Source organism: Chroicocephalus ridibundus, chromosome 3 (assembly GCF_963924245.1).
Source record: "Chroicocephalus ridibundus chromosome 3, bChrRid1.1, whole genome shotgun sequence".
NCBI classification, from domain to species: Eukaryota; Metazoa; Chordata; class Aves; order Charadriiformes; family Laridae; genus Chroicocephalus; species Chroicocephalus ridibundus.
The window spans coordinates 105,111,648-105,129,665 of record NC_086286.1 but is presented as its reverse complement, the minus strand read 5'-3'; the positions used below and the strand labels follow the sequence as shown (position 1 = coordinate 105,129,665).

Here is an 18,018-nt window from a genome sequence, read left to right as displayed (position 1 = left end):
CCTTCTCTTTATACACAAAAAATAGAACTTTTCATTCCCTTTTTCCCTGATGCTCTCGTACATCTGGTGTAATTTGTCATAAAGGGCCATATTCTTGTGAAATCTCATTGTTGAAATGTTGCAACAGAACTTCAGTGTTAAAGTAGATGCTGTGAACTTTCACAGTGGGGAAATAGGGTCACGAGCTCCAATCACAGTACTCGGGTTTACCTGATGTTGAAACGAGCCAACAGTCAGAAATTCTGCCAATATTCTTACTGCTGAGAAAGTGCTGCCAATTATCTTATTCCTGAGTTTCATTACAGGATTATCAGAACAATGAATGGATAAAAGCCAGTTGCATTTAAACCAAAACAGCCAGAATACATCTTCATGATTGGCTATCACCTCCTGACACGATTTATCCCATGTGTTTTGTTCTGTCATATTTGATATAAATAATCAGGAATGTAGAAATACCACTTGTCAGGGTAAAAATTATTGACGTGTCTGTAATTTATGTCGACTATTAATTACAACTTCTTTCAGCTCAGTTTAATTATGATGGGTACTGTGGTTCTGTCTACATTAGTCAGCAGTGCAGTACAGTAGAAGCAAATCTGGGCAGTGAAACACACTGAAGCTGTGGAAACAATGTCGACACTATCTGCACTAAAATGTTTTTACTTCGGACTAGGTTTTGTGTCCATTAGTAGGTGGAGTATGTTACGTGCATCCTTGGAGCACACCTTTCAGTTCAGCTTCAAGTTTGCACCCTTCAAAACCTGTCTTCAATGTGAATTCAGGTAGAAGCCAATTTAGCCAAAACGGCGACATGAGTGTTCATTTTGTGTCCTCAAGAGAAATTCTCAGGGATTCTATATAGTACAGTTTACTTTTAACAGAAGCTGATGAAGTTCTGAGATAACTGCAAATGTTCTCTTCACCTATTTTGAAAGGAAGAATACAGTTTACTTACCACATATATACATATACACACAAACATATGCGTTTCTACTGTATGTAAACCTACATTGGCTATACGAAAAATAAGTAATCTAAAATAAATAATGCCAGACATGCAAAAAAGTCCGCACCTAAAAGATAAGCATTACCAACCTTTAGGTATTTCGTCCCTACTGGGAAACTGTAACCTTAAGTTCAATACTAAGGCTTTTATGATGAGTATTACCAAAAAAAAGTTATGAGTTCCTGGTGTAGAAAGTTAACAAAAGCAAGAAAGACATTCTGAGTTGCGAGCTATGGTACTCATCCGAATTTTACTTCCAACACATGCCGAGGCATGTTACATTATGTCTGTCTTAGTAGAACATATAAGCACACTGTCATGAGAGACCAGAATACAGGGCCCCTATAAGCATCATAGAAATTAGGCTTCAGGGCTTTATTCCTCCCTTTTTTTTCTTTCTGCCTCAGTATACCTTGTTCATGCTTTGGCACAAAGTACACTATGGCAATTAAAACCTGACCCATAGAAATGGAAGAGGAAATAATTGAACTGACAGTAAAATAAATGTAACATCACAGTCCTTCACACTGTGGTCCCATGGTGCAAATTTGTTTAACAATTTCTGACAGGTTAACTTCGTTTACAAGATTTATGTTGGATTAATTATTGTTTGTCAATGCCATTCTGACTTCATGCTGAACCATATATAAAACTGGCAAAAAAGCACAAAATGCTCATAAATTTCTTTCTGTATGCTCTAGTTATTTTTACAGGAATTCAGTCATGTGTTTGTGCCAGATTCAGATCAGATTTGCACTGCTGGGTGTTCTGATGCTGCACAGAATCATATGGAACCTCGGCCTCAGATATGATCCCAGAGCACTGTAACCACCAAGTAAAGGAATACTGTAGCCATCAAGCTGTAAAACAAAAAAAGAATTTGGAGGGAATTTCCTCTTGTAAATTCAAAAAACCACAAACCTGCCTTGTAACTTCTGTGGACTCTGGCAGTTTGTAGTACGAACTCTAAATAGAAAGCCTACCACAGAAAACCATACTGACATTTTAAAAGAAATGCCAGCTAGGGTATTTGCAAAACTTTAAATGTCTGATCTAAAGAAGAACAGGTCCTGAAAACATAGTATATAGCATAGAGGTATAGGTCAACACTATCAATGATCTCAGCCTAGATGAATAAATTTATACTCATATAATTTCCTATTAACATTACAGTTAGTTACAGATGAGGAAATACCATTAAAACAGCAATACCACTAATCCCCATAAAAATTTCACAAGACGAGCCATGAGGGGTTAATTATTCTGAATGCGAAAAAGTTTTTGCAGTTCACATATTAAGCACGAAAGGACTAAAAGTACCCTCCACGGGACTCCAAGTAGTGTTTAATAATCTCTATACCACAAATATAGACTAGGTGGGCCCTGCTTAGTGAAAAGGTAATGTTGTCTTTTCATTTCTACTTGCTATGGAAGAAAAAACTCATAAATTATGTATAATCTATCTTTACCTTCCGGAAGTGATGTGGTAAAATATTTTGGGGTGACTCCAAAAAAGGACAAATACATATATAAATCCTATTTCAGTGCATACATGGAAATATTAACAGATGTTTTAATATTTAAAAAGGTAATATGAAAACATTGGAAATACCAAGATCTCTCTTAGTGTTATCTAAATCTCAAGTAATTTAAACTCATAAACATAATCTATATATTTTACATTGAATCATTTTTGAACTACCAAAGAGTAATTAAAAGTATGAAATGGTACCTGAGTTAACATTCAGAGTCTATAATGGATTTCTAAATGCATGTAAATGTCAACAAATACTCATTCTGCAGTTGTTGCATCTTAAACATCCATAACATAATCTATTTAATTAAATCAATGCAATTCAAAATGAGAGTTCCTGGCATTTTCATTCTGTCTAGGAACCATTTAAGTGCTATTGAAACCTACAGTTGTAGAGAAAAAAAGTCTGTATTATGTAGTGGAAAATGTGCCAATTACAAAATCTCTACCTAATTAGAAAGACAGAAAAGTCTATGGAAAGAAAAGTGTTTGGATAATGTGGCTATAGTGATGTATCTGAAACTTGCATGAACTTTCAAAGAGCCTAGGATGACAAATGAGCATGGGCTGTATGCACTGGGACAAAATTAGCTCCAGACCTCTCTCTCTTGGATGTGCAGTTTTTGAAAGGAGGGCTGAAATATTTTTATGTCTCGGTGACTGAATATTTACACTGTAACTCAGATCATCTGAAAGAGACCAAAGGAACCACGTTTCTCAAATAAATTGATATATTTCTACATGCTTGTACAGCAGAATGTGTTCACAGTAAGTAATGATACCTGCTGCTTTGTATCCTTTGGAAAGGTACACTTTTAATTTCTCAGTTTTGCAATCTATTGGCAATTCATGACTATATTGATGAGACAGTCATTGAATGGATAATACTTTCTTATAGGAGTTTCAGCTCAGCACTTTTTCTTGACATAAGCAACATGCAAGAAACTGTATGTAAACATGTAAAACGTAAAATAGGGATGTTAATACGTGTTGTCAGTAGCAGGTCTTTTGAGCATAAAGTGAAAGAAGAACTCTTGTCTATAATTTTCTTCTGTAATTTTACAAAAAAAATTCTGTAACATTACAAAATGTTTTACGGCCTTTCCCCACCAACTTCCAACCAGATTCTTTGTGTCCATATGTCCTATTCAAAATGTCTGTTCTCCTATTTTCAACTATAATATCCACACATACAAAAGAAAAAAAATGTAAATTTTTTAAAAAGCAAGTTAAATACATGTAAACAGGTAGTATAAGACAGTTTTTGTATGTGATTATGTTACTGAAAGAAAATACATTTAATAAATAACAATACTTGCAAGAGATAGGTATGCAAATATATGTGCCTATATCAAGATAATTAATGTGTATATATAGAAAGCATACAAGTAAGCTTTGCAATCAGCAAGCAAATGAATAATTATTTATAATTTATACTCAATGTAAGAGAAGCAGGAATTAAAAGGTGAGACTCCATGTGAGTTTGAGAACTGCAACTTCAAGTGTCTATAGAGAGATATCTTCAGGAATGCTCCATGTCTAAGACCCCTTTATAATCAGTGGGGAGATGACTGATACACTCAGTACTTAAAAATATTCTGTAGGCTACTTGTAAGAGCAGCACTGGTCTGACCTTTGCGGGGGGTAGAGTGGGTGGTGCACAGAAAAGGAGCACATACGTTTATTCTTACATTATTTTGTGCAAGGTACTCTGGCTTAATGGCTTCCAAATGCTGCAATGATTACAAATGCATTCATTTCCTCACAATCTTTTCTGGAATACTCACTCTTAGAGTAATCAAGTCACCATGATCATAAGGGACAGATTGAAACATGGGAAAAGATTTGTACAAGCTTATAAAAACCGGTATTGGCACAGACAGGACTGAAAGTTAAAGACCCCCATCATCTGCAGCTGTGCTCATTCTTTCATACGCTGACAGGGGAACAACATGCACACAGCACCTGTTATTCTGGCTAGTGGTATTGCTGCCCAACACTTCTGAAAATCAGGTTCTATATACACTGTGGTGAACAACTTAGATAATGCAAAACGCATAAATCTTGTCTACCTTTCACCTTTCTGTCTTAAGCAACCTTCTCCACCTAGGAAGTTATGAAAGCGGAAAGAATAGATAGGTTTATAGCATTCATCTTCTTCAGCTATCTTTCTTCCAAATAGTTTGCTCTCTACATGCACCCCTAATTCTGCTCATATATCGTATACACATAGTTTTGGCAGGGTGATTTTAATACTACGCATAAACTTTTGAAGGAATAATCTTGGTTTTATTCTTAAGTAACTTTATTACATTTTTAAATAAAAAGAAACATAGTTTGGATGACTTAAAAATCTGTTCCCTCTTTATTGTTAATGTTCAGTTATAAAAAATGACTAGATTCTAGGTCAACAAGCTTAATTTGATGAAATGTAAACAATTTCCTCATATAATGAGGAGAGGGGAGAAAACAATCACATTCCTGCATCTGAACGGTTAAAAACCTTACAAATGAATTCTGATTTTTTTTTCCTGAAAATCTGTGTTTTCATAAACTATTTAATTTCAAAATTTAAAAAATGGTTATGTAACGTTTTTTACATGAGGTCATTTTTAGAAGAGGTCATTTCAATCACTCAGAAGAAAGCTAAGATCAAACTTTGATCTCAGGGGCACACATAAGTGACTTGAAATGTATAACATAAAAAAAACAACCCTATGTAAGGTTTTACTTTTGTAAAACAGTATGGAATAGAATAATATCTTTACATTTGTGTTGCTTAGATTTTATAATTAGACTGTTATAGTTTGTACTTTCATCAATTCAGTAAATCAACAATGAGGCACCTAAGTGATCTTACATTTGAATTGCAGCAAGGAGCTTGCAAGAAAGATTAGTCCATCACCCTAGGTTCCTAAATCCAGATGATCTACCTGACTAAAGGAACTGCTTATTAATAAGACAATTAGCTGGATAATAATGACAGTTGTTGCCCTTGTTTCATACTCATTAGCTGCAGCTTCTCTTTCCAAAAACAGAGAGGGTTGAGATGATAATCCTAAACTGGAAATAATAATTTTTCACCCAACATGAGGCCAAAGTACGCAGGAAGGCCAGTGGTAAAGAACAATAAGATACTGGCAGTTCTGTTCAAGTGTCCTAAGCTTTCAGACAGGAATTTTTGCTCATGGGGAAATTCTCATAATTACAGCAGTGGGAAGAAACTGTCAGTAACACTACTGTCTACTCATGTAAAACTTGGAAAAGAGGAAACAATTCACTGCAAACCAACAGTAGTCTTTTTGTGAAAAGCAGAGGAAATGGGAAAACTTTTGGAACAAATCCCAGCTAAAATTCAGTAAATCCAACTGCGCATACAAATAATGGCAAATTATGCCATTAATGGCAAAAAATGGCAAATCAATGCACAATTCTAAATCTGTTTTCTTTTAGAAACACTACATAGAATTTAATCAAATTCTATGGAGTTGAGCATAGCTCAAGGCCCTGAATCTTGCCCGCTCTTCTGTCAGAAATGATAGCCACACAGAATTCTGCTTTCAGTGAAAGAAATGGTCTTGGATTCAAATGCAGCGGAAGTTAACATCAAGTTAAGATCTCAGTCTACATAATATTCACTCTCAAAAAGACAAATCCTTAGTGAGAATTTTTCAGCCCTCATTTCCATCTTAGCACAGAAATGCAGGAAAGTAACTAATTTTTCATCTTAGGGAAATGGAGGATACAAATAAAAGGCAAGTGTTGAGGAACTAACAGGGAACTACATTTTTAATCTGGAGCAGTGAATCAGGGACAGGTGAGTGAAAGGACTTTAGAAAGTTAAAATCCAGCTACAGAGTATACCACAAATCTCTGAATGGTCTTCAGACTTTAAAAAGTCTTAAACTAGTTCTGCATGTTTCTGAAACACACAGGAGTCTGCTGTGAGGCAGAACATTCTGTTGAGTGCCCCAATGGAGCCAGGCACTTTCCTACCGATATCTGTCACTATTCCTGGATGAACCCTTCCACTGCCTCATTACAATGGACTCCAAGGCTTATTCTCCAGATAAGTGACGCTTTTGATTCTATTATATCCTGCACGAGACTGAGGAACCATGAAATTGCCACAGAGAGCTAGATAAACTGCTCCTAAAAAAGTAGATGTCTGGATAAGGATCGAGAGCAACTTCACGCTATCTCAGACAGGCAACCATCAGTGCAAGGAACTTGGTTAAAGCACTCAGTCCTGAGGAGAGTACAGAGAACAGTTCTACACAGTGGCAAAGTTCCTTACACATCACAACCCCGGGACACTCTCTGGGGAAATGGCTGAATGGTTATCATGAATATAGACACCCATCCTCAGGCACCGTGAGAAGAAATGAGTTTTGAGAGTTCTAGCCGGTACTGTGAAGGGAAGGCGTGTTTTCTTCTCAGCTGTGTGGGAACTTACTGAGAAAACAAGGGAGGACAAGTATTTGAACAGGAAGCACAGACATTGCCTTCTTTGCTGCAGCCTTTGTTTTGAGATATGAAGACTGTTTGAAGTGTTTTATCATCTTTCTAAGAATTTTGGACACACACATAAAATGGCAACGTCTTTAAAAGGTAACCAGTGACACAGCTACTGACAAAGAGAAATCGTGAAAGTAATTTTTTCATTGACATCTACATGAAACAAGTAAGACATAAGTAAAATTATTGTACAAGTTAAATTCACAGGAGTTAAGAGTGACCACTGTGGAAGTAAAGCATAGTGCTGAGTACGCTGTGGTCTCCAGAGACCACATACAGACCACAGAGTAGTCAGCATTATGCAGTACTCAGAGCACCACAAAACATTTGTATATGACTTGTATGATAAAATGTGGAGGGACTGGTTTTGTTTTTCCAGTAGCTAGGGAAAGTGTGACTACGTTCAAGGAATAAGGATTAAACATTCGCAAGGAAGCCCTTGTGACACAAGTGAGAGTAACTTCAGTTCTCCACAAGATGAGTGAAAATAGCCACTGTTAAAATTCCTCTTGTGTCAGGACTGTGATAGGGGAGGGGTTAGACACTGCAGGCAGACTGCCTGTTTGTTATTCAGAGGTTGTACTGCGTTGTTCCTTATTTAAAGTTGCAGTCTGTTACTTTTACCAGACAGCTCTGTTTTGCTTTTACTGCCTGTCACTGTGTGGCATCAATAAGATTTCATTCTAATTTGAATGTCAATTTAACGTTAAATACTACTGACATGACAGCACAAAGCACTGGCATCTTTATACCAGAATGGCCAAATCTTCTAACTGAGCAATGAACAGGAAATGTAGGTCCAGCTGTGTGAATGCCTATGGCTACATCTTCTCTTCCCCACAAAAACTAGATGTATCTCAGGGAGAAAAGTTATAACTAGACAGTGGAAAAAAAAAATCCCCAAATTATAAAACTGAAATTATGAAAGAAGAACGGACATTTTCTCAACCGAAAAAAAGTAATCATCACAAGAGTCAGTTGCGGCTACGACATGTATAAACTTATACTTTTACATGCAGATGTCTATTGATGTCCTCTACTATTAGGGAATTAAAGCCATCTTAAAAGTCCTTTTTTGTTCCCTGGATTTTACAAACACTTCCCATTGGGGAGGGATGCAAAGAAAAACTTTGCTATTTCAGCAAGCTCTGTTTGAGATGAGTAAGAAATAACATAAAAGAAAATTTGTAGGACTTTGGCTTCATTCTTAAAACTAAAATAATCCACTAACTTCTCATATTGGAATATCCTCTTACTTCCTATGTCGTCATGTAACCCCAGCTGGCAGCTAGGACCATGCAGCTGCTTGCGCAGCTCTCCCCCTTCCGCCAAGAAGGGCAGGGAGAAGGAGAAAAGGAGAGGAAAGGGAAAGAGAAAAAACCTCATGTGTTGAGATAAAGACGGTTTAATAGAACAATAACAGAAAAGAAAATTATTAATAATTATTATTATTATTAATAATAAAAACAGCAACAACAACAATAATAATAATAACACCAGTCACTCTCACCACCTGGTGGACTGTATCTTTCCAAGCACTGATCACAGATTCCTGTCCCCTAGCCAACCCCCATTTATATACTGAGCATGTCATCTATGGTACAGAATACTACACTGGCCATTCCATCGTTCTGTCTATGCTCCTTCTCAGCTTCTATGGGAAGCTGAAGAGAGTTCTTGAAAAGTATAAACATTGCCTAGCAACAAATAAAATACTATGCGTTATTAACATTCCTTTCACAGCAATCACTAGAAAGGAAATTAACTCTTTCCCAGCTGAAACCAGGACACATTTGTATATAAAAGACATTTAAGACGGAATAATCTATTGAAACCTGAGATCATCCTCAGGTAAAAAAATTAGTCCTATGAAGCTTATGTTGTCATTTCCTCAGCACTGAGTTATGAATGTTCGCAGTCATTCCCTCTGACACCAGTGTAGAGGTACTATATGTGGAACCAGACACTTATTCATCCTAACACATTTTCACCCTAGCTTTAAGGAAGTGGCTTTATATCAACTTGTTTTACACAAAGTACACAAGTGTTCTTCTTTATTCCTCTTGGTTTTTTCTCCCCTGGTAAACTCAGATTCAGCTATCGCTCAAATTACAGTTTCATTGACTCATTCATATATACTTACCCCACTGATCTCAGGCTAAAATATTAACAAAATGTTACTGTCTCCATTTTTCTGAAGCAATTTCCTCAAATATAATCCCTATAATTTTAGTCCTCAGTCGAAATATTCCTTAGCTTCTCAAAACAGTTAAATTGAGAAAAAGTACAGATTTTTTCATGACCCTTTGCAGTGGAAAGTTCTTTCTACCCATTCTGCTAAATCTGCTTCCTTGAAACCATCTTGTAGTTACAGATCGAAGAATAAAATGACTATAATTTCTAGCTTCCACTCAGTATTGTTCTTACCCTGAAGCAATTTCCTGTACAGCAGATTTCAATAGAACTTGAATGCCTTATAGATTTCATTTTAATATCTGCTTATATTCTGATTTCTACAATTTATACAAACCACTCAGATTCTGAGTGTATAGAATTTTGTTTTATTATGTCAGTAATGAGATCCTGAAAACAGAAATAAAATTTTCTTTATCCACACTTGTGTTCTCATGGATCACTAGCTTTTTCTTCTGTCATATTTGTAAATTTAACATCATCTACAGAATTCACAATGTTAAAAAAGATGGAAGGGCACAGAACTGAAATAGTAACCTTTTAAGTTAGTCTCTATAATAGTATATTGCAATGGTTCTAAAATTCAAGCTTCAAAGCTGCACTAATCTTAATTTCAATAGCATTAATGGGAAGAAAAGTACTAAAAAGACCAACAATTAAGGGCAGTTGATGTATCCCTTGTGGGCAGCAAGAACTCATCAATGAGATAGGGAACAACCAAAACTGATTTACCACTAGATTTATTACACCATCATTTCTAGCTATTTCTAACAGTCTTATGATATTCATTATTCAATTTCATTCACTCCAGCATACATATTTCTCCTTTGCTTTCAGTGAAATCACATTTTAACACCCTTTTATCTTTTTTCTTTGTTTTATTAATTTTAAAGTATCTGGTATTAGATTTCAATCTGAAAAATGAATAAATAAATTGCAAAGTAATCTTTCAGGGAAGTTAATTCCAGCTGTAAACTACAACTTGGTTAATCCAAACAGATAATTATCATTTTGTGTTTGATATGTTTACCAAATGCAAAATGGACACATTTGTTTAGTAACTGCATTGGAACTGCACCAAAAACTCTGATCCCATCAAATAATGACTTTAAATTTCTGCTATATCTAATTTCTAAAATATTGCTAGGATTTAAATCCTTCAGAAAAAAACCCAAACAGCACTGCATCCAATTTTCTAAGCATTGCAAAAGAATGCATCTTCTCCTCGTATCGATTTATAAATGATGAAAAATCCCACACTGAAATGTTTGGAAATAACATACAACATATTTTCTTGTTACAGTTTACAGAAGTCACCTGGTTAGAAGGTCACTATCTCAAAGTGTATTGTCTTGAATTTGGACTCCTAAAAATACATGTGAAAAGTAAGGAATTAGACTGTATTTACAAATGAGGACTGCCTCATGTGAGAGCAGGCAGGAGGGAAAGTCATAACAGATAAACATTTCAACCTGAACTGACGCAAATTTATCCTATGATATACTAAAAAAAGAACAACATTATGAAGACATAGGAAAGTAAGTTTTGCCTCTGTACACAGTATTGTTAAGATTATTGTTAGAAGACTGAGTCAAATTCTGTCTACACACTTCAGAAAATGTGAAAATACTTGGAAGTATTGAAAACAGAGATTCAAAACTAATCGAACAGCTAGGAAAAAAGCCTTAAGTCACAAATTATATGTTAAGTTACATAGAAAAATCTGGTACGGGAGAGTAAATCTTATGAGAATTGCAAATGGAAGTGTAATAAAATCAAGCTATTGGATGCAGAAATTAAGCAAAATTCCATCTTTAAATAAAATACTATTTCTAAATGGTTGGTAGAACTTATCACTGTAGCAGGATTTGAAGGGAACTGGTTCAGGTCCCTTGAAATCAGAGCCCTTAAAATAAGATTATTTTCAAAACAAATGTTTTGTTCCTATTTTCAAAGAAAAAATTCTGCAGTCTCTCTAGGCAAGTCAGAGTAGATTTGCCTAGTAATCCTTTCTGCATTTTGAAACATAAAATGATATACATAAAAAAATACTATCTAGACTTAAAAAAAAAAAAAAAGAAAAAATAAAAAAGAAGAAATCACAAATACATCTCATCTAGCCAAAGAAACCTTCCTTTCCTTTATGGTTCTCTAAGAAAAAAACGCTAAAGGTAGGATGATAAGATTTCAGATTTACCAGGAGCAGCAGAAAGACAGAAGGGAAAGTGAAAGATTTCTGCTTACTCCACAGCTGGTTCCAATCCAAAGGGAAACCAGCAGAAGGACTAGAAAGAGTATGACTCTATTTCTGTGACATAGTATGATTTGGTGCTCTGGTCTGCAGGACTCAACAGGAGCTCATGGAAGCTGATGTTAAAGGCAATAAGTTGGAGGCAAAGGGTACTTGGAGATTCCTTGAAACCTGGGCAAAGTATCCGTTCATGTATGTTGGGAACAAACTAGTTATCCTCAAAATTATCCCCCCTAAAAGACTCATTCTTTTGCCAGCTAAATTACTCAAATTAATTACATGCAAACTGTGGGACAAGTGCATTGTTCATCAAAACTTGTTCACTCAGCATACTCTACTCTGATCTGACAAGCAGTTGGGACAGATAAGAGTGTGCAACCAGGCACACTGTATTTTTTTTTATTCTTATTTGTACTCTTTATTTTTCCTAATTTGACTGCAGGCATTGAATGTTCCATTTTTAAAACCTGGCTCTGAATAAGTTTTCTGCTGCAGTATAACACTAACATGCTATTATGTGTTATTCAACCCACATATGTCACAATTCACTCTTTTTTAAACCTCACTGCTAAATCTTCAAAATAATAATGCTTTCTAAATTTATAAAGTTACAATTTTCATTTTAGTAATGGTCTTACTAATTACTAACACCTATCCAGCCATGTAGGCAATTAAAATTAAGCCTGCTCATCACAGTACATTCTAGGAAATTATCTTCACCATTTCATGAGAAATCACTGCAGCTGAGAAATACATATTTCCCCACAGAACAGTCAATCCGACCACATTTGCGACCTACTTACTTGTGTAAGTGAGCTGAAATCCTTGGTCAGTATCAGATCCATTGGTATTAAACTCTATCCACAAATGGTTAGAGGTGCTATTAAGGATAACTCCCATCATGTCATTTTTGGTGAAGGCTCCCAGAGAGCGTGAAGAGCTGTCTTTTCCATCATACACCTTGTAGAAGTAAAATAATAGTATGAAATTGGACATTAAGTCTAAGTATTTGAAAAACATTAGTTTATCTTTATACAATACTTCCAAATTTAGCTATGTATGGCCAATAGTTTCTCCAAAAAGTTAATGTTTCCATTTTGTGAGGCATATATCAGTTGGTTATGCAGTTTAGTGAAATATAAAATATTCTGTCACCCTTAAGGTGCTTTATAGTCTTCTTTCCTTTTCAGTATTGTGAGCTCATCTTGAATGAAATTAATATTTATACATCACTTTTATCTTTTGAGGTTTCATAAGCTCAGATTAACTTTCGCAATTATTCACAAAGGCTAACAGAAGTATACTTTCTGAAATCACCATTGAAGTAAGGCTGTAAGAGGTAAACCCCATTCTACTCTATTCTCTCCTGTCTGGAGATATCAACAGCAGAACTGAGGTATTAAAGTCGATCTGTCACTTTTTATTTCATACTCTGAGCCTGCAGTATTTTTTGATTTACTCTAGGTTTTAACAAAGAAAGATAGGTCTTCAAAAATATATGTGAGTCTATTTCCAAACTAAGTGTAGTGAGATTTTTATTTACCATGTTACTTTATTGAAAATTTCAAAGGAAGACAAAATCAACAGTACTAACCTCTGTGATTTTTCATCCTAGAATTAATAAGAACGTCCTTTTGATTGTTCACCAATACAGGACAAGTACAAAGAGTTAGTATTGGCTAGAGGGTGAAAAATTATTTTTGCTTATCGTAAAGCCTTGAAAGCCATCAAGTGCCAAAATAGTCTTCTATGGGTTTTTTTGGTCTCAAGATTAATTAAAAAAAAGCTATTTTTTTCTTTACATTAAATAAATTATCTGTACTTTCTCATGGAAAAACAGGCAAATTTGGAGTGTGTTTCATACTTTGAAAACGTATACCATACATCATGTGAATGTTTATACAAAAGCAAGTAATGAATCTGAGCAGCTGGTTTCTAATATGAAGTAAAAGATAATTACCCTGATCTCATACGTCCTAGAGTGACTGTAGATAAATAGTTCAAAAGCTACAATTTCAGTAAATATCTTTAATAAAAAAAAAATATCTCTAAGGATCTTCACCTCTCCATTCTCAGACCTTGTGGTACAGTGAGGATTTATAGTGATTCCAGCCAAAAGTAGGCAGTGACCCATTTAACAATCTAAATTGCTACATTTGAGTCACAGAAACTACTTCCTGTTTGAATGTACAGTTAGATCTACTAATGAAATTTAGAAGTGCATCTTCTGAGAGGACAGGCCATGGAATACATTTATGGATGATGACAAACAGTTAAAAGCAGAGTTGTTTTCTCAGTGATGAAAATACCAGCATACTATCAATATTCGTGAATGTCCTGAAAGTACCTCATTCATCTCAAGTACCAACATTAAAAAAAGAAAATAATAAAAACAACATGCATAAATATTTTTTAAGATAAAAGCATAAATACAGTTTAATAATCATATACAGATATAAATAATGACCTTCCCTAAAAGAAGATTTTGAAAATAACATATTATGCTATCCATTAGTAGAACAATACATCGTGTCCTTATTACTAAGGCAAAGATTGTCTTAAATCAGGGCACATAGATGAGCTATCGGAAGACACAATCAATTATATTTAAGATTCGTGTGAGCACTAACACATACTTAATGTCTACCTCTTGGCAGAAATATGACTTTAAGCTGTGCTGAGTATCTGAAAAAAATGCCTCCAAGTTTCTACCATTGTCCTGGGCCAGAACTACAGATCACTTTCATGGACTGATTACACTTTATTTTACAGAGCTGGAAATCTCTTGTACAAAATAAATAAGCATTCGTTCACCATAAGATTTATTTTTTAATAACATTCTGCTCATACATATTATGCAAAAAGCACAGATACATTTTACTCGGTTTGAGAGATATTACTTTGAATGGAATTATCTACTTTTAATTGTCATTAACAAAAAATGCTGTGTTAAAATAAAAGTGATTTTTATTCTTATTTAAAAGAAAAAAATAACAGCTAATTACTACAGTTGTCGCTTAGACATCCTGTTCCAACAGTATTCTACTTCACTGACTTTTACAGATACTCTTGCTACCTGAGGATCAGCAAGTTAAATAATAGTATCTCTCAAGATGAATCCAGACACAAATGAAAACATTGGTTTATGAAATAAAAATGAGATAAGAAGGATCACGTAATAAAAAGAAAAAAGCTGTAAAAAAAGCCGTGACAATTTTTAACAGGTGACACTTGTCCACCTATTGTTAACATTACAGACATAACTAGGTACACGTCTACTCTAGTAATTGAAACCATGTTAGTGAACAAATATAAACATTGAATTTCCATTGCCTATACTAATAACTTCTTTGAACCATCCTGGTAAAGAAAATGCATCTTCCCTAACAATTCTTGGTTGTGGGTGGGCCACAGACCCATTCACAATAGGCAGCTTGTGTAAACGTTGTGTTCTGTCATATGTGACTGCCTCCAGAGCAAGAGAACGTTTAATACACTAGTCTAGGCATTGTAGCTATTAACTAATATAAACTGCATACATTTAACTTACTTAGGAGAACCCTAAATAATAATAATTCACATGCTACAATTACTAAGCATTATTTTCTCTGCCATGAAGAAATAAGGAAGGTCTATTTGGTCAAACAGATGAATGACATGAAACTACATTCTGGTTTTCCTCTTACTTCTAACAAACTTACGGTGATTGCATTATAAAGATTTCACCATAAGTAGAAATTTCAAGTGACACTTAAACAGAGATGTTAGTGAGTGAGAAAGCATAAGCTTTAAAATAAACAGATAATCCAAGTACTCAGTTTTGCCATATGCCTCAAAATGGTATTGTGTTTCTGTTTCTTTACTTGAATTCAGACTTCCTTCTCACTAATTCTAATTCAAACTTTGCCACAGCTATAGAAAGCTTTCTCCGTGACTTACAGTCATTAACCTGCATGTATTCTCCTTGAAATCATTAGCTTTGACCCTTCCTCATGTGCACTGTCTTACTGATGTCAGAAATAGCCTTGCAAAGTATTTGTAATTCCCAATGCACCACAGCCTCAATATTCCCCCTTGTGCCAACAGTAAACCTAGTTGAATATATACAGCTGAAGGTCGTTCATATTTTCAAAGCAAGTAAACAGTGCCAGAGTAGGAATCCATTCACCACCACTACACTGCCTACATAGTATTTATTGTCAGTTCATCCCTGGCACACATTTAATGCAGACCTACTAACACCCTCACAAATCTTTCCTGAGAAAGCATTAATCCAGGAGCTGCATAGGCCAGGGCCTGAGAGACAGTTTGAGTGAGCCACCGTGTTTTGTAAAATTGTAGAGTTTAACGTTATGGATGTAAGTCAACCTAACGTTTGTGAGGAACTAAAAGGGAAGTGCTTTACTGCTGGGATTAAAATATGCAGGTGAGATAAAAGGACAGTGCTACGATTATTCATGAGGCGAAATGCTCTAGTAACGGTGCTAATGTATCTGCACCTGCTGTGGGTATGTGAAAACAGACTCACCTGAAGGAGAAGGCTTGATTTTCTTAAACTCCAGTTCCTCGTTCTGACAGTAAAAAGAAATTACTTACAACTAAACTTGGCAATTTTCCTTAATTGCAGAGATCTTTATGGCATAAAATCATCCCAAAGGGAAATGCTTTTAAAATATTGCTTTGATAGTTTGAGAGATAATTCCTGTATAGTTTCCTGACATTGCTATGCATATTCCTATATATATTCCCAAATATTTTCATTCAGTCTTCATGGAATTCCTAGTGATCCTACCTCAAACAAATAGTGATATTATACAGTTCATAAGACATTTGTGGTGGGTTGATCTTGGTGTTACCAGGATTGCTTCTCACACCTTTTTTTCCTCATTACTGTTTCTCACACAGTGCTGCACAGCATTTTTTACCCTTTCTTAAATACGCTTTCTACAAGATGGCTGCGGGGCTCAGCCGGGCCCTGCAGGGGGTGGGTCGGAGCCGGCTGGAACCGGCTGTGTCCGGCCTGAGGCAGCCCCGGCCTCTCCTCACAGAGGCCTCCCCTCAGCCCCCGCTGCTGGTGCCTGGGCACTGGCACCCAATGTAACTTTACATATATACATATTTTCTTTAAAACCACTTTGGTTTTAATGCCCTATATTTCAGCATGAGGTTTATAAATATTCTAAGCCTTAGTGCATCCCTTGCAAGCTGCCTGTAAGGCAGTCTTGGGGCTTTCTTCCACGCAGACACAAGATAGAAGGCTGATGTCCATAACATATTTTGCTCATATTTAGGGTACAGACAGGAAAGAAAGCAAACTTCAGAAATCCACAGCCCTGCCAAAGCTGTGGGAAGGGTGAGCCTCTGGAGAGTGTCTTAATTTCCCAACTGCACAGATTGTAGATCTGGTGAGAGCACAGGAAAATTTATTTCTGTTTCACATGCTCAGATCTCCTTCCCATGCAAAACAGGACAGGAAAGGGAAGAGGGAGAAAAGAGTAGATAGTATATATTTGCTTAAAGTAAGCTATAACCGAAGCACGCAACCACAGTTAAGGAACAAATCTAAATAATTTTGGGGAAGTAAAATAAAAAAAAAATAAAATAACATAACAAAATAAATAGTAGTATCCACTAATTTAACCCATTACCAAAATTCAAAGACAACATGTCAGTAGCAGATGGAAGAGACAGCGAAGTGTGGTCTAACTTAACACAACATCTGTGGATGTTGGGGAAGCATAAGGGCCAAGTTTGCATATTTTACCCAAATAAAATCACCTATCACTATTATCAGAGAAAGCACACTGAGCTTGATGGACCACTTGGTTCAACTCGGCAAAGTAACTCTTATGTTTCTAAGATAACTGGCATTGTTTTGGAAAACAAAAATTCTTCATGCTGGCTTCCTATGTGAGGTTCCTGAACTGTTCCCTGCTTTCATCTAGCAGATAGTAAATCACCACAAAGTGTCTTTCCAGTGGTAAGCAGGCAGTCAGTATCATCTCATGATGCATGGCAAGGCTGGAAAGAACGTTCTTTGAGTCTAGAAGAATATCTCCTATAGATTAACTAAAGAAATCAGAAGCTGTGTGGACAAGTTTAGAAAACTTGAATAATAGAGATACTTTAGCCACTGATATAAACAAAGCTGGGACACAACCCCAAACATTAATATTCAGTTGTACGCTCTGATCAACCTCCGGCACATTTTCAGTCAAGATTTTGGCCTGCTCCTTTTGGCAGTCTTCCAGAGGATGCTTGGGTAAAGTGTTGGGGATAGAACAAGGGCTGATTCCAATGGATATATCTATAAGGACATCCTGGCATGGGAGCAGAGAGGAAGTAGACTTTATTTTTTATAAATACATGTTATGGGGAGGCTATGGGGAAGAGAATTTAATTATATAACTGGAAGTTGTGCCGTGCCAGTTGCCCCAGAACCAGAGAACAAGCCTCGCAGTACAGACATCACCACAATTTTGCCTTTGCTTCCCATGGATCCTCAGGAGTATT

The 18,018-nt window shown here is 35.8% G+C and overlaps 1 protein-coding gene across 2 annotated transcripts in view; it reads right to left on the bottom strand.

The window, feature by feature from the left end:
- The window catches only part of CSMD1 (CUB and Sushi multiple domains 1), a 1,197,532-nt gene that overhangs the window by 230,127 nt on the left and 949,387 nt on the right, over positions 1–18,018 (bottom strand). For both annotated transcript variants that reach the window (XM_063330346.1, XM_063330347.1), the window contains exon 23: positions 12,309–12,465. In XM_063330346.1, coding sequence (XP_063186416.1) covers positions 12,309–12,465 — 157 coding nt within the window. The remainder of the gene's footprint in view (positions 1–12,308; positions 12,466–18,018) is intronic.